Source organism: Scedosporium apiospermum (genome assembly GCF_000732125.1).
Source record: "Scedosporium apiospermum strain IHEM 14462 chromosome Unknown SEQ_SAPIO_0121, whole genome shotgun sequence".
Classification (NCBI taxonomy): Eukaryota; Fungi; Ascomycota; class Sordariomycetes; order Microascales; family Microascaceae; genus Scedosporium; species Scedosporium apiospermum.
In genome coordinates this window covers 1,242,400-1,267,345 of record NW_015971822.1, presented here as the reverse complement: position 1 = coordinate 1,267,345, position 24,946 = coordinate 1,242,400, and the positions used below count along the sequence as shown (strand labels likewise).

Genomic DNA, 24,946 nt, shown 5'->3' with positions numbered 1-24,946 from the left:
GAGAAGAAGAACCATCTCGAGGGAGAGACAACTGCTCCCTTTATACATTTTCCCGCTGCCCAGTTCTGCCCGACCTTCAAAGTCTTACGACCTAAACCCTCGGATAACCCCACGCAGCCTGTGCGTGTCAGTTCTACATCCCTTCACGCGACTATTGTCGGATATCTATTAGTATACCCGCTAGGAAACGGCCGATGCGGATGGAAAAGTGGGAGTGCATATTGGCGAGAGGCGCAAAGAGCGAATGATCTCGCAGCTTTCGAAAGTCTAGCGTGGGAGTCCGTGGAGACGAGGGCCTTCATGGGGGTGCTGACCGTGTACGAAGCTGTGGACCGGGTCATCGCGGATGGTCAACGGAACCATGTGCCTTTTTGGAAGCTACACCCACCCTCCAAAAACCTGGCTCTGCGGAGGGCAGTAAAGTAAATGGGGTGCATCCGGCCGTCATTGGCTCGTGATAGATTGATACCGCCGAAGACCCAGCACTACTGCGGGCTAGTACTCCACAGCGATTAGAAGACGTGCCTGATGCAAGTGCGATGTGTGCAGCGAGTCCCGAAAAAAGTACGACCTCGGACGAGCTTACATTAGCTCTTTTGTGAGAGGCCATCTTTTAGAGATGCTCGCCCTGTTAGGTCTGCCTAGCAAACGTAACTTGGACGCAATCAGTAAAAGGTCGACCCACAAAGGAAACAAGATGCAAGGGGGAACAGGATCAACCCCCAACATCTCGCCTAAGTTGGAGACAGCAAAATGGATTCAAATGACAAAGGAAAACTCGACCAGTACGGGGTAACACTAGGAAAATGGGCACGGGAGTGGGCTCCAGGACCAGGGTTTCGTTCCGCTTCCCACGCTCGGAGACGGCTTTGGAGCTGGTATGCGAGCTGCCCTTCTCGGCACAGTCGTGGGGTTGGATGTAGGTTTTCTAATCCAATCAAACTATGTCATCGGAACACCCTTCGGAACTGTACTTGGAATAGGATCGACAGACGGTATTGGTGTGGCTTCCAAGGATGACCATGAGTGCAGCAGGCTAACAGGCGTAGGTGGAGGGACTAATGGGGCGTACCACCCTCATGGTCGAACGGCATGACATGCCTATACGTCCACGTCGACGCGCATGAAATCATGGACGACGGACTGCCTTGGATCGGTAACTCGATACTTCGACGAAATGGGGTGGGGGTGCACAACAGGATGGGTGGGATGACATGGATCCAGATGGTGGGAGGTGGGAGGAAGCTAGACCCAGTCACTGATTGGAAGGGATATTGGACTATCCGTCTAAGCACTTTGTCATGGAAACCCATGGCGGCGGCCAGTAGACCCAGAAGTCGGGGGGGGGACGTAATTGGAAGGGCACAGCAGCCAGCTGCGGTGGGAAGAGAGGGATGGAGGGAGGGATGGAGGGAGGGGGACGAGGAAGAAGAGAAGAAGAGAACAGGCTGGCGTGGGAGGCTTGACCGGGAATAGGCAGTGAGAAGCGAGCAGTGGGCAGTGAAGGCTCGGCATAGCGGCTCATTCGGGTCGAAGAAAAGCGTGGGAGAATATTGGAAGCTGGGCAACACGATGCCTCAGCCAGCTAGGAGAAATAAGTCCAGCATCCTGAGCGCCGGACAGGGTTCCCTCATGGGGAGAGCGTGAGCGAGAGCGACTGACCAAAGGCGGAAATGCTTGATCCTCCTGGTCACCGGTGTAACGAGTAATTGGCTGGGACGGAAGACTGATTCGTGGGGATGGACAGTCTGCCTCGTAATACCGCAGCTGCTGGCTGTTGGCCTCGGCACGCCTGGCTGGCCTGGCTGGCCTGGCTGGCGAGGCAGGACTCGCGATGTTTTGGGGGACGAAAACAGGTGAGAGTCGAAGAGACTCTCAGGATGGAGGCTTCGGGGCCCTTATACTCGCCCAGAAAAGCCTTTGAGACGGGCAATTACCGCAATGCCAGTTCCTGCCCGATGGACGGGAGTCACTCCCGGCGGAGATCACTCGATCCCCAGACGTCTTTCTCTACGAATCCTACTATGGGAAAGATACATGATAGGCACTGAGACAACATCACTGGAAGGAGCCATGGAGAGAGGAGAAGGAAAGGGGGATCTGAGCCATCCGGGTTGACCATCAAGGTCCTTGATGAAGCGGCACCGCTGCATCTTCGTCCAATAGTGAAGAGATTTTGAGCAAAATTTGCTCTTGGCCGAGGACCAGGAAACAACGACCAGATCTCGAAACATTGCGGAGGAGGGTACGGGCTGGGGATGTTTGGGTGCCAGGGCAAATAGAAAGAGGCAAAGAGCAGTCTTATCGATCTCGTCGGGCAAGGAGCGGAAGGCATGACCCAGGATAATTTCCAGCTTCAATACATTCCGTATATTTTGATAAATCTCGATTAATTTTGGACATCAATATCACGGCACCGTTAAATTCGAATTTGTTTGTGGCAGAAGCGACTTTTGAGCGTCATGTCGGCGGCTATTGTCGTCCTGCTGGGCCTTCGAACCAACACACGCAGAACTCTCCATGAGTTTTGCAGATTATACTACCAGAATAATACATCAAGGCCGGATAGGGTTAACAAACAAAATGCTAATTATTGCAAATATTGCCTGTCTCCTTTTCTCTGAACCAGGAAGTCGTGGAGAGTAGGTGACGATGTTGTTCCTCGTGGTAAGGGGCTTTCTGATCCCTCGCTTCGTCCGGAGATGATCTCTCACCGAGTGGCTGGGCGCGTAATTTGAAGAGGTCGGACCAAAGACACCCTTCATTGCTCTGTTTTATTATCCTCGTTATCTGTAGGCATGTTACAACGAGGCACGAGTTTGCTGATGATGCCTTGAGCCTGGTTCCCCCCCCTTAATCCTTGAACATTTCCTCGATCCCGTGTCTCTCCTCGATTACTCGACCATTCTCTGTACCTTAAGTACAGTCGTACTTTCTCAGAGGCTTCTTAAAACACTCGATGATAAGTCCCTACACTCTTACGATGTTCTTTGCTTGCCTCTATCGGTGGATTCATCTCTATTATCATCTATTCGCCTTTCCTCCACCCTCAACCCTCCCATTCAGGGGGTATCCTCGCCTGTCTTCACACCGCGCCTTGACGAAACGTCTTCGAATCAAATCCATCACGAACCTCGATGGGCGTCCGGGAAATCTACGTCGTTCTGGGGCCCTACCTTATCTGTTACTCTCGCTATAATCGAAGATAGCCCAGCCGATACTCTCGCCGTGGCATGGTTAGTTGCCACCATCTCCGACTACGGTAACTTCAAGACGAATTCACGATTGCAAGTCCCTTCTCCGCACCGAGATCGAAGATCCAACGACTGTTCGCTGTTCTGGTAATGCGATATCTCGAGTAAGTGCTAGAAATACCGCAGTTCGATGGTTCGAAGTGCCTCCTGTGTCCTCTCTGCTCCTCGTCGATTCATCATTCCATCCCGTAAACGTAGGGTACTCTACTCTCCCCGTTCCTTTCCCTTTCCTATATAACCTTAAGAGGATCTTCAAGTTGCATAAAAGCCAAAAGAATGCTTGAAGGGGTAATGCCGTTGAATCTATACATGTCTAGGCTCCGCACACTTCTTGCCTCTCTCGACGACAGACATCAAGCGCCCGACCGCAACCCTAGTCCACACCCCCTTTAAAACGTTAACCTGTTCCCATCTCTCGAATTACCGGCTCCTGAGATTCGCATCCCGCCTTTTCTCTGGGGTAGCCCGTAGAAGAATCGTGATCGCGACCCAGCCGGCGAGCCTTAGCAAAGATCTCCCTACTCCTCTGCCCGAGAAAGGAGCCCAGACGATCCTGCCCCTCGCGACCTTTGGCGAAGGTGTCACGCATATTCCAAGTCACCTATGGCGACTATCGGCCAACATAGGTTTTATGCCTAGTCCATAACAACCTCGACCCGGCGAGCCTACAATCACCTAACAGCAGAGTCATAACGAAGGGGCATGCTACATCTCATAACGAAGCAGACACGACGGAATGTCTTGGGCATACTATCCGAACTCCTTTGAATTGAAGCAATAAGATATTCTCTACCTAGTCCTCGAGGAGCGGTAGTGGTCACCCACCGTGACCAGTGGTATCTCCTATCCACAGGGACCAATTTGTCGCCTTCCAATCCATCAATACGCTAGACCATGTCAAGATAACTGGCAGCCCATACCACGAAATGGTATCAAAAAACAAGCCCTTTGTAGACCGGAACTTGGGATGAGCCCCGGCACAGATTGTGGTATTTTAAAATTGTAGTACACGAGTTGATTCCAGAAACCCCCTGAAACGCCGTACCAAATGATAATAACAGATATAGCAAAGTGGACTGCTCCGCTCGGGGTATCCCGGAGCAGAATAGTGCGTAACCAGTCGTAATCCATCGAACCTCTTATTTTCGAACTTAATCAATCCATGGCCAACCTTGCTTCTATCGTCGAGGCGAGGTTACGCCGCCTCCGCCTTGACATCCACCTTCTTAGCAGGCCGCTCACCCGCAGCTCCATCATCGTCACGGGCTCGCTTTCCATTGGTCTCCGAAGCCGCCTTGGGAGGTTCGGTAGCATTGATTCGCGGCTTGACACTGTTGATAGAAACACTAGAGTTAGAAACAACCATGCCTTGAGAATAGTAAAGGAAAACGGACGAGGGAGAGGGGCAGGCTGTAACGTACCCATTAACATCATGCTCTTTGCGCTCCTGCGCAGGCTTCTTGTCATCGCCGTTCTGGCGGTCATCACGACCGTCACGGCCATCGCGACCACCACGGCCGCCACGACCCCGACCACGGAATCCACGACCTCGGCCACGACCACGACCACCTCGTCGATCATTGAAGCCGTTCTTTCGATCTTCATCCCGGCGCTTCTTCCAGTCGTTGGGATCGGTGGACTCATGACCACCACGTCCATTGCCCCGTCCACCACGACCACGACCACGACCTCGGGAGGCACCCTCACGTCCCTCGAAGAATGGCTTACCGGAAGAGCTCGGCTGGATCTTGCCGTCCCTGATCAATTCGTTCTTCTCGTCACAGTACGCCTTCTTCGTCATGATCTTCAAGTCATGATCCTTCCACTTGGGGCTAAGTTCAATGAACTTCTTCGCGAGTTCTTCGTCCTGGAACTCGACAAAGACAGAGCCCTTGAAAAGCTTTTCGGGGGTGCGCCTCAACTTGATGTAGTTGATAGGACCATATTGGGCGAAGAAAGCCTCAATGTCGAACTGGGTGGTGGCAACCTCGTCACCAAATCCCTTAACGTAGACACTCGCGGCCTCAGCGGCCTTCTTTCGATCGCTGCTGGGCTTGTAGGGGTACTTTCGTTTGATGGTTTCCTCGCCCTCCTCACCACCGACAACGAGGCGGGAGCTTTCACGGAGGGCAGCGACGACGGCAGTGTAGGGCTGGAATCGGCGCATTCGCTGGAAGGAGCAGAGGGTCTTGATGGAGACTGGCTTGTTCTCTTCTCCTCCAGTGGATTCCCACATAAACTTATCACGAGGCAAGTTGGAGTCGCCGAAGTAATACTCGACCTAATAAGATCACGATGGTTAGCAATCTACCGGTAACGGCGCTAGGGGGTAGATATGCATGACAACGCCATTGCCGAATGTATGTGACTCACCTGGCTGCGAATGGCTACGGGGTCATCGGTGACGGGGAGTAGCTTGGGATCCGACTTGACGTTCTTGGTATGGTCCTCACGATTGATCTGGGCGGTTGTCTTGAGGATGTTCGCGGGCTTGGGAGGAGCCTCCTTCTCCGCATTGGCCGCGGCATTTTCGTCGGCAGCGTCCTTGTCCTTTTGCGCATCAGCAGCAGCAGGGGCTACCTCCTGAGAGGTTTCTGGCTTCGCAGTGGTCTCAGAATCCGCGGTGGCGGCTACAGGGGCGGCAGCCTCAGTAGGCACCGGCTTGGTTTCTTCCTCGCTCATGATGTCCGTAGATGAGTCCGTAAGAATTGAAGAAAGTCTCAGCAACGGATCGGGAGGGTGAATTGAGAATAGAGAAAATTGGTGACGAAGGAAGAATTGGTGGGGGGCAGAAGAATCGAGGCTTTCGTCGCGAGGAAAATCAAAATCGCAAAAAGTGGCGGGAATGTGGGGTACTTTTTTTTCGAGGAAGGTGTAAGTTGGTTGGATTGGCAACCAAAGAAAAAAAAAAAAATCCGTCGCAAAAACCAGTCCCTGGGTGAGGTCGTGAGTCTTTTAGTCTACGAGGAATTATAGTGCTCTGTATGACTCGAGTGAGACGAGCGGAATAGAAGAAAAGGAAATGTCAAGTTGGGAATAGGCACCCGTCGAGTTTGACTCTTCAATCCCTCGAAGCGAAGCAGTCAGTTTGCGCGTAGTGTGCATTTTTTCGCCAGACTTTTTTCCTCGCTTTTTCCCTACAGACGTGAGCAGGTGCGGATAAGGAAGCATGGACCACCCCTGCTCGCCTTGACCGAAGCCAAGCCATCCCCGCAGAAAAAGATAAAGACGGGCCCTGATTTGCTACGCTCTGTCATGTTGGCTGACAGCTGAAGGACAGCTGCCAGCCCCCGACAGAGATCTTCGCGGAACTTACCGCCTCGACGCCAAATTTTTTGGTTCTATCTGCAGCTCTCAAGAAATTGGTGTCACGACATTTATGCTGGCGATACATTTTCTCCTCGCCGCTTTCCTCAAGCTCACTTCTCATCCACCGCTGGTCAATTCTTCAAGATGAGAGAGGCTGTGAAGCGCCACGTCCTAGGACGGCCGGTAAGTCTGCCCTGCCTAGCTTAAGCACTCACTCTCCTCGCCCGCCGCCGCATCCCTATTCGACCTTTTCTGGATTTGGCCTCATGTATAAGGAGACCGGCCCTCAGGTCCAATCGCTCTAGCTAACCCCTTTTTCTCCTTCCTGCAGAAACTACGGCAATCCTGGAACAAATACAATCTCTATAACATCCACAGACACGAAGTTGCCGTCCGCATAAACCAGCAAACCTTCTTCCAGCAAAAATGGGCAGCCAAAGCCATGACACGTGCCTACCACGGCGAACACGTCGGTGAGAAGCGCTGGAACCGTCTATTTAATCGCCGTCTCACCGCCGCCGTCGAGATGCCCCCTGAGTACCTCGCCTCATACGACGGTTCGGAGCAGGCCGAAGGCCGTGGTTCTGGCAAGCAGTACGATCCCAACGACCCGAACGCACCACGCCCCGTGACGGCAGACACCTTCTCGGTTCTCGAACTGAGGAGGCAACAACAGCTCGCGGCCGAGGACGCTAGGGATGCTGCGAAACAGAAGTTCCTCAGACCTGGCCCCCGGTCTATGAGGGCGCTTCTCAAGAGGCCGACTCAGGATATGACGCCCTACATGCAAATGGCCTTTGCGCCGCTCGAGCGGAGACTTGAAGTTGCCATGTTCAGGGCCATGTTCGCGAGTAGTCCTCGGCAAGCCAGGCAGTTCTGTATCCACGGTGCCGTGAAGGTCAATGGCAAGAAGGTAATCTTTTGAACCATACACTCCCCGAAATCACCCCCATTAGAATGCAGCTAACGATTTTGCGCTCTCACGCAGATGCGATACGGCTCCTACCAACTTAACCCCGGTGACATGTTCGAAGTTGACCCCGACAAGGTCATGTACGCGGCAGGCAAGGACAAGAACCAAGCGTCCCTCGAGGCCGCCATCAAGAGGGTGGAAGCGAAGGAGCAAGCCAAGACCATTGCCGAAGAAGAGGCCATTGTCGAGCTAGAAGAAGGCACCGATGTCGAAGCTGCAGAGGGTGCGGCCGCCGAACAGGCCGAAGCTCAGGCAGAAGAGGTAGTTGCCGCCGCCGAGGAAGCCGCCGAGGAGCCCGACCTCTCCGAGATCCCCAAGGCGGAACGAGAGAAGGAGCAGCGTCGCCGGGTCAAGGCCCTCATAGATTCGGCCAAGGCCATCCTCAAGGAGGATACCGACCTCAACGCTAAGCGCAAGCAAGAGCTCCGAGCCTTCGTCAAGGCGAGCAAGTCCGCCCTCGGCCGCACAGAGGACCTGACCAGCGACGACCTCATGGAGCAGCTCTCCACCCACCTCTCCCGTTTCAAGCTCGACGACTCGGGCGTCACGGCGGTCAAGCCCGACGAATCCGCCGAGACGCCCAAATCTGACGCCGAGACTACCCCCGCCATCCTCTCCAAGACGGAACAGAACAAGCTCCTCAAGATCCTCCGCGCCAACGAGGAGGACGACGAGAACCCCGTCGACCCGTCCAAGCCCTACGCCACCCCCTGGCAACCCAGGAAGTTCCTCGAGCCTTTCGCCTTTATCCCCCGCTATCTCGAGGTTAACCAGAACATCTGCGCTGCCGTCTATCTCCGCCACCCCGTAGCCCGTCGCGGTCTTGCTGAGGTCCCTACCCCCTTCCCTTACGATGTTAATCAGCTCGCGTACACGTGGTACCTCAGGAGGAGGTAAAAGCTTGCACCCCTCTAGGTTTTGGTCAGATCCGAGGGAGCAGAACAATGTGTGGTTATTATGTGTCCGATGTACACTTTATATATGATGTATCATAGTTGAGTAGAGAAGGATTGATGGGCTGGCGACATCTAGATGCGTTCGATCTATGTACTTGTACAAGTACCCAATGTATATTATTTCCAAATACCTACACCTATTGTTGACTTCTTCTCGTACTCTATCATATGAGAAGTATATAAGGGCTCTCCTATTGAGGGGCTGCCCGGGGCATATTCAAAGGTTGCATCCGTCAGAAATGGATATTGACAGAAGCCGATCTAGCACTTCCTCTCTTCATGTACGTGACGGGCATTCTGTGAGTTGAGGTGGAAATGAAACTCTATGGCAGGAGGGAACATTTTACAGCATTCAGCGAAGGAGCAAGAACTCAACAATCACATCTCAACTCTCCAAAGTTCGCGGTTAGAGAAAAAAAAAGAGAAAGACTTCCATCGTGTCACTCATCCTAAGGGAGCTACAAGTATTTATAGTACAGGGTTGATACATGCAAAAGTCGGGCTGCCACCTGCCGATATGCTCGCGAGCGATTGTCGCCGAGACGAGGCTTCGGGTCTCCATCGCCCGTCTAACAATAACAACCCTAATTGTTCGCTGCCCTGGCTGAGTTTGCGATACCACCACTTCTCCCTGCACCTAGACCCCTTTGCTGCAAATCCGATTGCCAAAAAAATAAATAAAAGGAATTCCCATCATCCGTCAAAAACAACAAACGAGTTCTTTTGTGTGGGTCATAAGAAAACGCCATCGTGGACGGGTGTCAAATTAAGCAAAGGGAATTGCGGTAATTAAAGAAGTGGGAGGCGATAAAAAAACAGAAAAAGAAAAAGAAAATACAAAGGGGCGTCTGAGGAAGAACCGTGGAAGAGACGATAACAAAAGAAAACACAGCGCGGGTGGTATTGTAAGAGACATCATAGGTACTCGAAACACACAAAAACAAATCAATCGAAATAAAGTAGTAAGGAGGGCACCGCAAAAGAAGGGAGTCATGAAGAGGCTTAACGAAGTGAGAATCCCTTCTTCTTGCCTTCCAGCGGGCGACCGCTCTCGATACGTGCCTTCTTTTCCTCGAGTTCGTGTCGCTGGCGCTCCAGCTGTTCTTTCATCTCGCGATGGCGGGCATAGAGCTCCTCTTCGCTCTGCTTGAGTTTGCTCTCCTTCTCCGAGACCTTTTGTTGGAAGACCATCTTCATCTCGGCCTCCATCTTGGCGAGCTTCTGCTCGTGAAGAGCGCGTTCCTCCTCCTGCTTGACGGCGGGGTTGACCTCCTTGAAGACGCTTGGATCCTGGGACACACCCATAGCAAGAAGCTTGTCGGTTCTGTAGTTCTCGTACAGGTTGTTGTTGGTGTGTTCCTTGAGCTCCTCCATGTGAGTTCGGATCAACATCTGTCGCAGCTTGACAAAGTCGCAGTGCTCCTCGTTGTCGACCTCAATGACACCCCAGGGGTATCGGCGGCCACGGACCTTGCGACCATCGGGGCTAGTAATCTCGTTGGTGGCGCCAACGACGGCAAATGGGACCTTGGACATGATCTCGTTGTTCTCGGCAATGGTCTCCTCATCGTCGAGCTCATATCGAGGTCCCTCGAAGATCTGGATGCCGTGGTACTTGATATCGGCCAAAATCTATGTGGAATACAAGTAATTAGTATATGCGGCAATTAATGCCCCAGGTTGCACTGAATAGAAACGTACCCTAGCCTTGAAGCTGATGATCTCCTCGTCGGTGAGAGTATCGGCCTTGGCGATGACGGGGATGAGGTTGACCTTGGTGTGAAGGCGGCGCATGACCTCAATGTCGAGAGGCTTCAACGAGTGTCCAGTGGGCTGGATGAAGAAGACGCAAGCATGGATACGATTGTCAACAATATTCATGCGGTTGACCTTATTCTCCGCATCGAGGTAAGCATCGAATCGCTGTTCGATATTCTCTACAATGGGTCGCCACGATTCATCATTGTTAACGAAGTCACCGAAGCCGGGAGTGTCAACAACAGTAAGTCGAAGACGAACGCCGGCCTCCTCGATATCGGCGCTGATCGACTGGATAGTGACGGTCTTGGGAATAATATCGTGGCTAGGTCCCTTGCGTTCCTTGGGAGGATAAAGTGAGGTGTTGAAGAGAGTGTTGACAAGAGTCGACTTTCCGAGGCCGGATTCACCTAGAACCTGCTTGTTAGGGAACATTCAAAGGCCACAGCTAAGGTCACCCAGCCAGTGAAAGCGTGCGGAGACCCGACAGGCAATCAATAGCAGCTGACTTACCAACAACCATAACGTTAAAGTTGAAACCCTTTCGGACACTCTTGCGGTGCCACTGGTTGGGAAGATTGGCGAAACCGACGTATCCGGTCAACTTCCTGCGGACAACATTCCTGGGATCATTGACAGCTTGGGGGGCTGCCGGGGCAGTGTTAGAAGACAGTTCTTCTCCGACAGAAACTTCATTAGGCTGCTTGCCAGCTTGTGGCGCCTCGGCACCAGGGGTTGGGGAACCGTTGGGGTCTGTAAACAGTAAGAGTTAGCATCTGAGCTTAAAAACAGGAGCGAGTCACAAATTGCATGCTTGGCTGGCGGCTAGCTTCCTTCTCCGCAACAGAGGGACCGGCTGCTGTTGTCGAGGGATCGAGAGAATCTATTAGTTGATCACTCTGTTGCTGCTTCTCCTGCGGTTCATCATGCTCGTCTTTCGAGAGATTAATTTCGACCGCTGCGGCTTCGACCGAGTACTCAGGAAGCCAGTCACCGGACGCAGTTTCGACATGATCCGTGGGTAGCTCTATCTTTTCATCAGGCTCGCGCACGAGCCGAGACGGCTGAGTCGGTGGAACAGGGGTCGATTCGCTCTCTGCCTTGGACCGAGGCCGAAGCCGAAGCGATCGACTGAGCGAACGATGTGCATTCGGAAGCCATGATCTGGCAGAAGCCCGAGGGAGTGTTTGACTTGGTAAACGGTTGGTGTGCCAATCAGTGTTAGAAGGCGAACTCAACCGGTCCATGAGATTGCCAGGCATTGCGCAGGGAATGGAAAATTGAGTCTCTTTCTGATTTAGGCTCAAAGGATGCTGCCCCCTGGAGGAATTGTGCGCTCGGTGAAGATTGATGCTTTGCAATAGTCGATGCTGGACGGATGCCAAAAGGTATCAAAACACCAAAAGAGATGAATCGCAACAAATCTCAGAGAAGACAACGCGTCGACAAGCAGGAGAAGCAGCAAACAAAACAAAAACCATGGTCGGGCGATTCAGGCAGCGTGTGTCGCGTGGGACCCGATCCGTTTAGAACAGGGCAGGTGCCACCAGGCCAAGCATTATGCAATTGGAAAGCATCGAGCATGTTCCCCAGGTCCAGTTCTTACCCATGACGATTATATGAAGTGTCGAGAAGCGGAAGGTCTACCTCGAGGTAGAACGGTTCTAGAAGGCAGAAAAATGGAGGGTATCTGTTTGGTAAAGAGAAGATTAGCACGGTGCAGGTGGAATGTGCAAGGTCCGGCTTCCCAAGCTCTGGTTAAAAAGGAAATGTAGGAGCAGGCGGCAAGAGTGGCTCGCAAAACCAAACCGTCTGTCCCAGGAAAGAGCGCCAGACTCAGACATCCTCCAACGTGAAATGGGACTATCGGGTGATGGCTCAGGGGTCGAGACACGAGGCCATTCAAGCTCTTCAACAAAGCCATAGCCTTCTTCTTGATGGAGAACTAATGATATCGCAGAATAGGGGATGGAAGCCGATGGTAGAGAGCACCTGCACATACCAAAAAGCTGTTTGTAGAGATAACTAGTGCCTGGCTACGAGGAATGTCGCAAGCTACCACCCGTGAGGAAGAGAGTGAAAGAAGGAGGAAGGGATAGACAAGAAATTGGCCGACGAGGCGAGACGGCGAAAGGATTGTAGCCGAAGGTTGGGAACGATAAACAGATGTAAAAGTCAATGAATGACGCGAAAGGGATTTTTAGAATTGGACACGAGGAAGGAGGTAGGATCGAGAGATGAGAAGGTTGGGTGTGATGGACGACTGAAATTGGTTTTTTTTCGTTGCTGTTCGCTGTTTCCCCTAATTTGGAGAGCGACCAGGGGAGGGGAGGATCGATGGATGTGGTTCGTTCCTGCTCGTCCCTATTTCTCCTAACCTGGGGAGAGCTCAGACATTTCTCGATACTTTGCACTGTGTAGAGATACTTCGACTACTTCGACAGCTCGGCAGCTCTGGCTGTGGAAGAGAAAAACCATTTGGTACACAGTATTCAACTCGAGGGCTTCCCCCTGAAATGAAAGACACTGGAGCCAGCAGAGATACTGTGCGAGCAACTGCAGAAGCCAAGATTGAAGTGTACTTGGTACCACTTCGTATGCAGCACTGATTCCATATTTCTTTGAAACCGTATCCGTTACTTTCTCAGAGTACGAAGTACAAGTGTTAATACGAAGTAGATACAACGTGTTTTCTTCGAGCAGTCCATCAATGACCACCTCGACCTGTTCAACTGGTGGCGGAGAACGATTCGAGCGCCTTCTCAGCGTGCTCCCTTGCTCCCACTACTTGCAATTTCAGGTAACAGGTACGGAGGACAAGAGTGGATTGCACCTCAGACCCTCCTCCGTAATTATCGTGGTAATTTTCTACTGCAAAGCCTTGGGCAACTTTAAGAGTAATAGGGGAGAGTGGCTGGCCTAACCTGAATCGGGCATGGCTGGGGTCCTCCCCAACGGCAGGGGCTGCATCTGGCAGTCCGGAAAGACACATATGATTGGTCGCAAACGATTAGTTGTTTTTATTCCCCTGGACAGTTCGTTTCTCCATCCAAATCTCTCAAGAAAACGGACCCAGAAGGTTGTCTCTGTACCGAGATTCCTGGACGCTACTCAAATGGGACAGTCATGACTCTCCTTTTCAGGAGCAGCATTCCAATTGAAATGCGCTGGACTTCTCCCAAATCTTGCGATGATTATCACCGAGAAGGGACAAAGTGAATAAGTGACCGGATGCCAGAGTTCGACCCACCCAACCCCGTGGTATTGCAGCAGAGTTGATATGGACTTATAATACGGGATCTGTTAAGAAGAGGTCAGAGCCCTCTAAGAAGAGCCGAGCCGTCTTCCTGACCATCCAGCCTTCTAGATTATTACCTTGAGCTGTTTTTCGGAACCAGAATACAGTTTGTCGGCGCCCTACCGAATTGTTTGATAGTGGATCTAGACAAATCTTGATCACTTCTGTTTCAACCGATCATCAGACTTTGGGCCTAAGTCGTTCCCTCAGGCTGATTACCTAAAAGACCAAAAGAATCGGCAGAACAAAACAATACCTGTGTACACATTGCAATAATATTCTGTTATCGCCGGACCAAGACGTGAGATCTGCACTGACAACAGTCACTGTTCACACATGCTTCAAAATGTTGTTTCGGAAGCGAAGGTCCCCGGAACTTTTTTCTCTCGCCTTGGGTTGGCACGATGGCATTGCCTGAATTAGCCCTGCCTTAATTACTCCAGGCCATCCTTCTTCTAGAAACTGGCAGTGGTTGACGGAGAGTGATTGTACAGGTGGCACCTGGCACCGCGCCGACTGCCAGTGTCGTCAGCTGATCGGAGTGTTCAGTCACAGCTTCGGAGTACGAAGATGAGAGAAACATAAACCTGATTCAATGGGAATGTCGGTAATCTATTGAAGCTTAAAGGTGAGACCCTAACGATGCCTTTTTCCAATTGGAAAAGGGCGATTGATCCCATTGTCTCTTCTTCCTCGCGGGCTACTCAGGGCCGATGAGGACCGAGTGATTCCTGCTCTCAGATGGGTGATAGCAACGTACAAATTCTTGACGCAAATGCTAGCTGAATGCTGCTGTACCTTTATAACACTGACATCACCAACAATCCCGAGAGCTACCGATAGCTAACCCACTTCGTTCTGGTGTTCCCTCACCGGACGTCATTCGCTCCTCTTACCCAAAAACGATGTCACGGCCAGAAGCTCATATAATTCGGTCCATCCTGCCCTGCTCTCCGGCGTCCCGGAAGATTGACAATCTCTAGCCCAATATATTGGTGCTAGAGCATGAGGTTTCACGCTGGTGTCACGCTTTCGCGCTGGGCGAGGCCGGGAGCTCGCCGCCAGCTCAACGGTTTTCGTCGAGGCCTTTTTACTTCCAGAGGAAAGTCTCAACCTAGGCGGGTCAGCACATCTACAATAGTCCTTACAACGGGGGTTATTGTGTGGCTATGGACCTCTCCGCATCATGATGTTAAGAAACTGGTACCCCACCAGCGGCAAAAGAAATCACCTGAGTCTAAAACCGAAGACAAAACAGCAGTCTCGCCCACAGCCACGACCACCACCGTACCGGACCTTCACCCATTGCCGGACATAGAATGGAGTGCACTCTCGGAGAAGATTGTCGATTATATTCTCCCCGAGTGGACCAAGGTCGTTCCTACCTACTTATTGAAGCTCCAGGAAGACCTCGCCAACAAACCCGGCTCACTCGCGGATGAAATCTGGCGGGAAGCTCAAGATCCCATCCTTAACCCGGAGGTCGTGTACTCAGCGAGTGTTAGAGTCTCCGATTCGTTGTGTGACGAAGAGAGGGAATTCCTGGAGCGGAGAAAGCAGGTCGCTAAGTTTGCGCTCGCAAAGTACCTGGACCTTGACGAAGAGGATGTGCATCCCGATGACGTTCCCACGATAGCAGTCTGTGGATCAGGAGGCGGCTTGAGAGCCCTTGTTGCGGGTACAGGATCTCTCTTGGCTGCTGAACAGGATGGACTCCTGGACTGCGTGACTTATACCGCCGGTGTCAGTGGCTCCTGTTGGTTACAAGCCATCAACTTCTCCTCGATTGGCAAATGTAGCATCCAACGGGTCCTTGACCATGTCAAGGGCCGGACTGGAGTCCACATCGGTTATCCTCCCGTGGCCCTCCAAACACTCATCTCCGCTCCAACCGACAAGTACCTCCTGCGTGGCTTAGTCGAGAAACTAAGAGGCAACAGCGACAAGGAACTCAGCATAGTGGACATTTACGGGCTCCTACTAGCCGAGAGGTTGTTCGTTCCCGTTGGCGATCTTGAAGTGAACGAAAAGGACCTTAAGATCTCTAACCAGAGGGAATACATAAAATTCGGCCAGAACCCTCTTCCAATCTACACAGCCGTCCGACACGAAATCCCCGAAGCGGATACAGACGCATCTAAATTACAGCTCCCTGCCCCCGAAGATGCGAAGGAACGCGCAAAGAAAGAAGCGTGGTTTCAATGGTTCGAAATCACCCCGTACGAAGTTTTCTGCGAGGAACTGTCTGCAGGCATCCCGACATGGGCGATGGGACGGAAATTCAGGAAGGGAAGCGACGTCCTTCCAGAGAGCGGTGTGTATCAGCCAGAGCTCCGTATGCCATTGATGATGGGAATCTTCGGGAGCGCCTTCTGCGCCACCCTTAGTCACTACTACCGCGAAATCCGACCCATTGTCAAGGATCTGGCTGGATTTAGCGCAATTGATGAGATTATCACTGGCAGGGACGGCGATTTGAGCAAGGTTCACCCCATCGGCCCGGCTACGCTCCCCAACTTCGCATATGGGATGTATGGCAAACTGCCCGAAACAACCCCAGAGAGTCTACTGCGGAACGAAACGCTGCAGCTCATGGACGCCGGAATGTCCAACAATCTGCCCATGTACCCTTTACTTCGTCCTGGCCGTAACATTGACATGATTATTGCATTTGATAATTCTGCGGACATCAAAGAGGATAACTGGCTTGCCGTTACGGACGGATACGCCCGGCAGAGAAACATAAAGGGCTGGCCGATAGGTGTTGGATGGCCCAAAGAAGAAGACTCCTTAGAGAAGACTGAGAAGGATCTGGATAAGGCGACAGCTGCAACAGTGGGCGAAGCGGAGTCAAAGCTTGCCCAGGCTCAATCCGAGCAAATAGCGGATAAAAGGCTTTGGATCCCGCGTCGGGGTAGAAAGCGAGCGGCCCGAGACAAAGAGAAGGCGGAGAAGCCACCGCCAAAGGGCCTTGGCTACTGCACCATTTGGGTTGGAAGTACCCAAGAGCGGTCAAGCTCTCCCCCGCCGCCCACTAAGGCCCTCGATCACTCACCGTCCTCCTGGTCACTCCTGTCATCCCCAACAGCTGGTCTAGCCATTGCGTACCTCCCACTGCTTCCGAATCCCCGAGTACCCGGTCTCAACCCGGGAACTACCGACTTTCTCTCTACGTGGAATTTCATTTATACCCCCGAGCAAGTGGATAAGGTGTCCGCGCTCGCGAGGGCCAACTATGATGAGGGAAAGGAGCAGATTAAAAGGTGCGTCAGGGCAGTTTATGAGAGAAAAAAGAAGGCCCGAGAATCGTACGAGGCGACGCACAAAGACGTACTTTACCGTCGCCTTGTCAGGAAGGGTCAGGGTCATAAGCTGGGCGAAGGGGATCTCTTTAGCTAGGGAATGTTATGTATAATATGTGACGAGAGGGCTGGATAGAGTTATTCTGGAATATCCGAATAATAGACTCATACTGGTTGGATTCATGTCAGGAGGTTCTCAAGCCTCGCCCTGCAGAATTGTATATACAAGCAACAAAGGAAATATATAATCTGGACAAGTAAAATCCTTCTAAGCCAGCGGTTGGTTGTATACAGGCCCTATTCGACGTAAATCTATTTCTGTTCTTTTACTCTTTCTTGGCACCCTTGATCTCCTTTTTCATCTCATCTTTTATCCTCGTTACTGTTCCCGCGCCGCCATAAACCAGACCGGTGTACACCATCGCCACATCCGCGCCAGCATTCTGAATCTCCAAGGCCTCCTTTCCGTTCGTAATACCTCCCGTCGCGAAGATAACCTTCCTCTCCTTGTCCTTGAACGCGGGAACATCTAGCCACTTCCTGTACCTCTTGACAAGGTCAAGGGTGCGGCCGTACATAGAGGGACCCGAGAATCCACCATCCGCCATCATAAGGACTGACTTTTCGCGGTTCGTAATGGGGACGTTGGCGGGGACAGACTGAAGCTTGCGCTTCGTCGTGTTTCCGACAATAACACCATCAACACCGCTCTCCCACACCGCGCGGACAATGTCCTTAACCTGGTCATCGTCGTCCTCATCAGGAGAGACCTTGACCATGACCCTCGGAGGCGTCTGGCGCACCCCCTTGGTGGAGGACTCGACGGCGTTGACGACGGCGCCCAAAAGCCCAACTAGTTTATCTCCAGACTGGAGGTCTCGAAGACCCGCCGTGTTGGGGCTGCTAACGTTGACGACGATGACGTCCGCATACCGCGCGAGCCGGCTTGCACAGTAGGCGAAGTCAGAAGCAGCATCCTTCTCGGCGGTCTCCTTGTTCTTGGCTACTTGGACGAGTAGGAGGCGTCCCGGCAGCAAGCTACCAGCGGGGACACCAGCGTTGCCACTCAAGATGTCCTCCTCCGTGAGACCGCGTGAACGTGCGTACACCCTCATGCGTTCACGGAGTGTCCTAGCCATGGCATCCGCACCGCGCGAGTTCAATCCGTAGCAGTTTACCATGCCGTCGATGCTGGGGACTCTCCACACTCTGGGTTTCGGGTTTCCGGGTTGGGGTTTGGGGGTGCAGCCGCCCACTTCGACGATCCCGGCGCCAAGAGCGAACAACGCATCCGGGACATCTGCATCCTTGTCGAGGCCGGCACTGATACCGATGGGATTGTCGAGCTTGGTATCGTATACCTGAACCGCAAGGCTGGGCTCGTTGGGGTCGACAAGGACTCGTCTTCGCTCGCGAGGGTGGAGGCCGAGGTTATATAGCGTCTTCATAGACGCTGTGCCGGCGTGATGGGCATCTTCGGCATCGCGGTATATCGCTCTTAGCGCGGGTGGGACGACCCAACGATGGAAAGCAGATCGGGTATCAGTGAGGTAGATATAGCCGGCAAAGGCAACGAGAACGGTAGCGGAGCTGTATACGACGAGCTTTAGGCCGCTCCCGGAGGAGGAAGAGGAGGATTGAGACGAGGCATATCGGCGTGTGGCGTGGAGAGAATTGGATGTGACGCGTGAGCGGAAACCCCGTAGGGCACACCCGGAGCGAAAAGCCGGGAAGGACATGTTTGGGTTCTGTGTATGGCCTCGACGGCCTTGCAATTGAGTAACCCGCACAAGCCAATTACTGCGGGCTATGGCTAGGAACAAGACTGTTGTTCACCGAGAGGATGTTGTTCGGTGATAATCAGCACACAACTTCTTGCTCGGTAGAATCTCGGGTGCTACCCGATATCGTCCGATTTGCGACAATTGAGGTGGACTTGGGGAGAAAATGAGTGTCCCAATTTCGCTGCAGCCTCTAAATGCAAGATTTACAAGGAAATATATTTTCTAGTCTATCTAGTTCCCGAATGTGATTCTAGAGGTGGTCAAATGGATGGTGTTTGTAGTTGGAGGAACTGGCAAGATGCTTGTGAGATCCCCTAATTTAAGGGATTGTGCAGACCTGCACTGACTTTCGAGTTTCGAGAGATTGCTTCATTTTGCTGTGTAACCGCGAAACTCATGCGCCTCAGAGCTTATGGTTTTAATGGGTAGATCGAGTATAGCTAACCCCTTCGCCCGTCTCATGCGCCTTGCAGGTCTCATCTAGTTGCGACGCTGCCTTGATGTAGACGCCTCTCGCGAACCTAGGATGTCAAATTAGGGGTCCCTCTTCCCAGAGAATAACGAAGCTCGCCCGCTCCTTCATGTCGCATTTATAATGACAGACTCCGAAGAGCGTGTTGAGTTCCCCAGTGGCCTGGGCCTCACCTTCGAAGAGGCTATAGCTGATGAGTCCAATGTCTTGGAGAAGATCCGCTGTAGTCGCGAAGTGCTTGAGTTCAAGCAATCACTCGCCTCGCAATCCTCGACACTAGAATCACTCGTGGCTCACCATCTTGGCCTCCGTTCTGGTATCTGTAAGATAGAGGATTGCGGAAAATGGATGATGGGCGGATTCAACGTGGTTATACCGGTAACCACCGGTGGGAACACCAGGGTTGTCATTAGATGTCCGCTGCCACCCAAAATAGCTGAGGATCGCAATCCGGGCTCGATAGACGAGAAATTGGCCTGCGAGGCTGCTACCTATATTTGGATGCAGGAAAATTGCTCGTCTATCCGTATTCCGTTTCTCCATGGGTTTGGTTTCCGAGACGGACGCCATGTATGTGCCAACCTTCTTTGCTCGCCTTCTAGACCTAGCTTCGAGACGACTCCCTTGGCCTTGTGAGGTTCCTGGGGAACTTTATTCCTTGTTTGTTGCTAAATGTTATAAATATCATAATTTACACATGTCTCCCAACTTGGTTTCCTCAGCCGTCTCCGTTTTACACTCCGTCGATTCATCTCGGCCATTCTACGCCGACCCACACCATCCTTCTATGCCGCGAACACCTCTACACACTCTGTTCCATCCGGCTACATGGTGCTTGAATATCTTGAACCAAGTGTTGGGAAAATGGTAACTGTTGATGCATTCAAAAACTCAACAAAGAGGAGAAACATGGTCCGAGGTTTATCTCGAATCCTCCTCACCGTAGGCCGCCAAATCCAACCTCGAATAGGCAGCTATCGATTCCAAGACGACGGTAGCATCACCTTGACTAACCGGCCTGTCATATCCGCCATGGCGTTACTTGAGAACGAGGGCGCTCCCCAAACGATGGCGCCTAACGAGACATACACTTCTACAGACACCTATATCTCAGATATGCTTACATTCCATGATGAACGGTTTCGCACTGACCCAAATGCTGTTCAAACTGAATGCGATTGTAGGGAGCAGATGGTTACTAAAGCATTTCTCCGCGCAGCCGCCCATCAGTTCTATCCAAATGCACGTCGTTCCGGGCCCTTTGTTTTCCAGCTTACCGACCTCCACCCGGGGAATTTCTTGGTTGATGATGACTGTAACATTACGGCCATTGTTGACCTCGAGTGGATGGTCTCACACCCAGTTGACATGCTCGCGCTCCCATCTTGCCGGCCACAATGGGAGGAACCATTTGCTGTGATCTACGACTACTTTATGAATCTCTTTGAGGAAGAGGAGCGCCTCATGGATACATTAGAGCTTGAGACAGCTCTAGACCGCGTCACTCTAAGTAGCATTATGCGCGAAACTTTGGACACGAGGAGATACTGGTTCAACTATTCCCTCAGTTCTGTGGATGCAATGTATCTATTAACTCAGTTCCGACTCTTTCCTATGTTTAATTTCCCTATTGTGCCAGCGACGGTTTACCCAGCCCCTCTACTCTGGGCCCCAGATGCAAATCAGTTAGTGGCCAAAAAGTTAAGAGACCGCGAGGAGTATTTGGCAAAGATAGCGGCACTATATGGGAAGGCGCCGCCACCTGTGAAACCAGAGCCTGAAGCGGCTGACCCAAAGGAGCGTCGCGAAATGCGAGAAGCCATGCGGAGCATACTGAAATACATGGGCGCAGAGGATGACGAACTAAACGAGAGGATAACATCACAAGTGAGAAAACAAGGAGACAGAGATGACTAGGTTTAACAGATTTGATTTTCCCTAATTCTCGGAGATGCTAGCACCAGTCCGTATCACAAGTTCTGTTATGTGCAAAACTTACAGACCACCTAATACATACTGGTTTACTTCTTGCAAACCGCGTCTTGTCTTCGCGCCCTTTGCTTCCCGGGTCGAACTAGATGCTTTACCCGTTAGGGCATCTAGTGCAGCTAGCTGTCCCGCTGTCTTAGAATCGGATGACTCCGGGGTAGTGGTACTGCCGACGATCTTGGCCTTCCCCACGATGCCGATAATGGTGTTTGCATCCTCAGCAGAAATGGCACTGGTAGAGCTGGCTGGGGACATGTTATCGCTCTTGGTAGATCTCGTCCCAGCCGCGGAAGAGGGGCGGTTTGATTCCGGCGCGACGCGAAGGTGCCGGCGCTCCGTCGATCGATAGGTACGGGGCTGCTAGTACTAGTGCGGGCACTGTCAACGGGGGCGCCAGTGGCCGTCTTCAGGGCAGTCAAGGCGGCGGGCTCTTTCTCTGGACTAATCGTCGTGTCACTGCTGATGGCGGAAGACGTGGACAAGTTGTCGGGGGGTCGGCGCTCATCTTGTCAGGGTTGGCGGGGAACGGTGTTTCGACGAAGAGGATGCTTTAAAGGATAGCAACAAGCCCAATCGCTGGACGAATGTAAAAATCACGGGTCATGGTATATCTCGCTTTACTGGGTTAGTAGTCCTTCGAAAAGACACCAAGGGTTGGACAAATTCCGCAAAAAGAGGAGCAAGGTGGAGGAAACTGGCAAGGGGCGGTTCAATCGTGATGAAATACCGTCGGTTGACGTGACGGTGCATAACCGATATCATGAATCCCAGCAGCCGTGCCTCCCTCCATCGAAGGAATTGAAGAGGTCAAATCTTTATATTTCTTCCATAAATGTACAGTCCGTTTCTTCCCGTGTTTCTCTTATGCGCTCTTCTGCTGCTCAGCCTTCAGCTTGTCCTCCTTCTCCCAGTTGATCAATTGCCTCGTCCAGCTGTTAAGACAATAGTTAGTACTCGGAAGACTCGGTATACAAATCGTCTGTGAGGGAAACGAACTATCGGCTAGGGTAGAATCGTCCGGGCTCGGGCTTGTGGGCGAACTGCTCCTTCTCGGCACTGATCTTCCATATTATGCAGGTGAGGCCGAAGACGGCGGCGCCGAGGACGAAGGTGTTCTGCTTCCAGTTGGCAGGCTGGCAGTACCAACCACCAGCAGGCGACCAGACGTGCTTAGGATATCTTTAACTTTTGGTTAGATGGTAATCGGCTTTCGAGGAGGGATCGTACGGGCATCGATGCAACTCACGGGATCTTGTTGCCGTGACCACCCTGGAGCTAGATGTTAGCGAGACAAACGCAAAAAAATCATCAAGATTCGATAGAGTGACAAACCATCTTGATTATGTCTCCAATTTGATCTCAGCGTGACTGACCAGAGAGCAATTGAGGTGATGAGAAACAAGTTGATGATGTCGACCTATTTCTGGGATCTCCTGCATCAAAATTGACCCGCCTCTGATTGGTCTACGGGTATCAAGCGGTACTTTTTTCCACTCGACCGGCAGAACATCGCATAATCTCATCTTTTCCACTTGCGCCTCAGCTTCTCGTGCACACGACCGAGAAGGAAACTTTTTTTCGCTATCCCCTTTGAGCTTCCGAGAGATGCAACAGAAGTTCTGATCACCCGCTCTCCCCCTTCCCTTATTTCCACATAAATTTAAGTCGGCTACGGGGATCTTTCCTGTCAAATTGAACCGTCACTCATGAAACGGTTACGGCTGGAAAGATGGTCAGGTCAATTGACCCAGGCCGGATCCCAAGCGCGATGTAGGCCCTGCCTCGCCGCAAGGCAGATGAGGCCACAACAGTCACTCGTCCCAATCCGCCTCCAATCCACAACGGTGATACATAACGACGCTGTCCCTACCGAATCTGCCGAAGTAAATACATCCGAAACCCCGGACATCGAGCCTCCGATCATCGAGAGCAGCAGGAGCCCCTACCCGTCGCCGCTCCCCGAAGCCGCTCTCAACTCGGCGAAGCTCGCCGCCCTCCACGCCCGCCTCTGCCTCTCGACGAAACTACCACTACAGACTCTTGCCCGCGCTCTAGTAGACCCATCTGCTGACGAGAACCCCAACTTCAACAATGTTCGCCTGGCGTACCTTGGTGGCACCATTATCAACTACCATACGTCGGAATGGCTCGTGATGAAGTATCCTAGGTTGCCGATGGCTGTTCTCTTCGAGGCGATGCGTGGTTATGCAGGCAGCGAGTCTCTCTACCACGTTGGAAAGGGATGGGGTGTGGAGAGCGCTGCGGCGCCCGGTGGTGAGGTTGACCCGGGCCTTCTACAGTGGTCTGATGATCCGACCAAGGGTGCCACGCAGCAAACGTGGGGATTTGTGCGGACAGAGGCATCATACTTGGACAAGTTCAAGTGGCGACGCGGCTGGAGCAGCCGAGTTATCTACGACGACCCCTTCGGCGACACCGTCCACGTGAACCAATACAAGGAAGATGCTTCGGGCCCCAAGCTGCCGTCAGACATCATCGTGGAAAGGAAGAAGCAATACGAGCTCCTCCGAAATAATGCCTACGCTGGTTTCGTACGAGCACTCGTGGGCTCCATATACCTTCACTGCGGCCGCGAGATGGCCAAGTCGTTCGTCAAGGCGCACCTTCTATCACGCAATCTCGAGGTCGACAAGATGTTCAGCTTCCATGCGCCCCTTATCGAACTCTCCAAGCTTTGCGCCAGGGAGGGCTTCGAACGCCCGGTCGCGCGCCTTGAGAGCGAGACCGGACGTCACTCGAGGACACCCGTCTACGTCGTCGGCATCTACAGTGGGAAGGACAAGTTGGGTGAGGGTGTGGGAGCGAGCTTGGACTTTGCCAGGTGGAAGGCGTCCATGAACGCTCTCAAGGCATGGTACCTCTACAGCCCCAGTGCGGAACCCCGAGTACCGAGCGATATGCTTGTCGAGGGAGCGAAACCATGGCAGGCACCCTATGTCGACATTGGTGAGGTGATGTTGTAAGGGATGTCTCTTGGCGACGGAAGCGGTGCGGCGAATCGCGATCAGGCGGCCCAGGAACGAAATCCGCGTATCATCAAGCAGCACTAGTCGATCACTAGCCATCAATGTCGGAGCAGGGACCGCGGAACCGAAGACGAAAACGAAAACGAAGACTTTTCCTTTGTGAAGACTTGGCCTGGTAGTGATGGCAATGTACATTTTTGGCACTCGCAATACATGTATAAGATTGGGAATTGTGGTGGTCACGAAGAAGAGAGAGGAAACGGGGAGGGAGCTGGCCTTGGTGGGAAGGGCCAGACCATTGTATCCTGTAAAGTCATTCAAAGGAAAAAAGGGAGGGAGTTTGAAAGCGGGATTTCTAGACACAACCATATTATCCCTCTCAGCATATGTTTCCACAAAGCTGTAGAGTAGTGTAAGATAATAACTTGCCTGTACAACAATGTCTCGATATATTTTCGGCCAAGAATGTGAACAAGTGACTTGAATGTTTTTGAACGTGTTTTTTACGCTTATTGTCAACCAGCATTGGGATTATGATGTGAGGCCGGATGCAGTTGTTTGAGGCTGGAAGGGTTTGCTCGTTCTTTATCACAAGCATAACGACCGCTTGCGTCTTCATCCATTCCACCAGCAGATCGAGGCAGGAAGACATGAAATTCTAAGATATTCCTCATGCAGCAAACTAACCGGGCAGCGGCCAATATGATGGACCAATTGAATGAAATGCAGAGGTTCAATTTATTTTGATGCCCCAAATGCGAAACCACGACCACGAATTCCAGTTCCAGATCAAGCCCTCTCCAAGTATCCCAGCGCCTTACCGATTCGAATGGCCACTTACAGGCCGCCAGCGTTGACTGCCCG

At 52.3% G+C, this 24,946-nt stretch overlaps 6 protein-coding genes and 3 pseudogenes across 6 annotated transcripts; 4 read left to right on the top strand and 5 right to left on the bottom strand.

The window, feature by feature from the left end:
- Nucleotides 1-4,449: 4,449 nt before the first annotated feature.
- On the bottom strand, nt 4,450-5,936 carry SAPIO_CDS8413 (La domain-containing protein; the record flags this gene model as incomplete). Its single annotated transcript, XM_016790049.1, has 3 exons — nt 4,450-4,585; nt 4,676-5,535; nt 5,628-5,936. The coding sequence occupies 3 exons, from the start codon at nt 5,934-5,936 to the stop codon at nt 4,450-4,452; spliced, it is 1,305 nt and encodes a 434-aa protein (XP_016640312.1).
- A 771-nt stretch (nt 5,937-6,707) lies between these two features.
- Nucleotides 6,708-8,433, top strand: SAPIO_CDS8412 (S4 domain-containing protein; the record flags this gene model as incomplete). Its single annotated transcript, XM_016790048.1, has 3 exons — nt 6,708-6,746; nt 6,895-7,476; nt 7,552-8,433. 3 exons carry the CDS (start codon nt 6,708-6,710, stop codon nt 8,431-8,433), a joined length of 1,503 nt encoding a protein of 500 aa, XP_016640311.1.
- Nucleotides 8,434-9,494: 1,061 nt separating this feature from the next.
- SAPIO_CDS8411 (uncharacterized protein) lies at nt 9,495-11,411 on the bottom strand (the record flags this gene model as incomplete). Its single annotated transcript, XM_016790047.1, has 4 exons — nt 9,495-10,124; nt 10,194-10,660; nt 10,764-11,003; nt 11,303-11,411. The coding sequence occupies 4 exons, from the start codon at nt 11,409-11,411 to the stop codon at nt 9,495-9,497; spliced, it is 1,446 nt and encodes a 481-aa protein (XP_016640310.1).
- Nucleotides 11,412-14,553: 3,142 nt separating this feature from the next.
- SAPIO_CDS8410 lies at nt 14,554-16,947 on the top strand (annotated as a pseudogene; the record flags this gene model as incomplete).
- A 229-nt stretch (nt 16,948-17,176) lies between these two features.
- SAPIO_CDS8409 lies at nt 17,177-18,589 on the bottom strand (annotated as a pseudogene; the record flags this gene model as incomplete).
- A 640-nt stretch (nt 18,590-19,229) lies between these two features.
- On the top strand, nt 19,230-21,023 carry SAPIO_CDS8408 (uncharacterized protein; the record flags this gene model as incomplete). Its single annotated transcript, XM_016790046.1, has 2 exons — nt 19,230-19,428; nt 20,326-21,023. The coding sequence occupies 2 exons, from the start codon at nt 19,230-19,232 to the stop codon at nt 21,021-21,023; spliced, it is 897 nt and encodes a 298-aa protein (XP_016640309.1).
- Nucleotides 21,024-21,044: 21 nt separating this feature from the next.
- On the bottom strand, nt 21,045-21,350 carry SAPIO_CDS8407 (uncharacterized protein; the record flags this gene model as incomplete). Its single annotated transcript, XM_016790045.1, has 2 exons — nt 21,045-21,060; nt 21,124-21,350. 2 exons carry the CDS (start codon nt 21,348-21,350, stop codon nt 21,045-21,047), a joined length of 243 nt encoding a protein of 80 aa, XP_016640308.1.
- A 607-nt stretch (nt 21,351-21,957) lies between these two features.
- On the bottom strand, nt 21,958-22,430 carry SAPIO_CDS8406 (uncharacterized protein; the record flags this gene model as incomplete). The annotated part of the gene is made up of 4 exons (XM_016790044.1): nt 21,958-22,027; nt 22,092-22,274; nt 22,342-22,370; nt 22,428-22,430. The coding sequence occupies 4 exons, from the start codon at nt 22,428-22,430 to the stop codon at nt 21,958-21,960; spliced, it is 285 nt and encodes a 94-aa protein (XP_016640307.1).
- A 461-nt stretch (nt 22,431-22,891) lies between these two features.
- Nucleotides 22,892-24,079, top strand: SAPIO_CDS8405 (annotated as a pseudogene; the record flags this gene model as incomplete).
- Nucleotides 24,080-24,946: the final 867 nt, after the last annotated feature.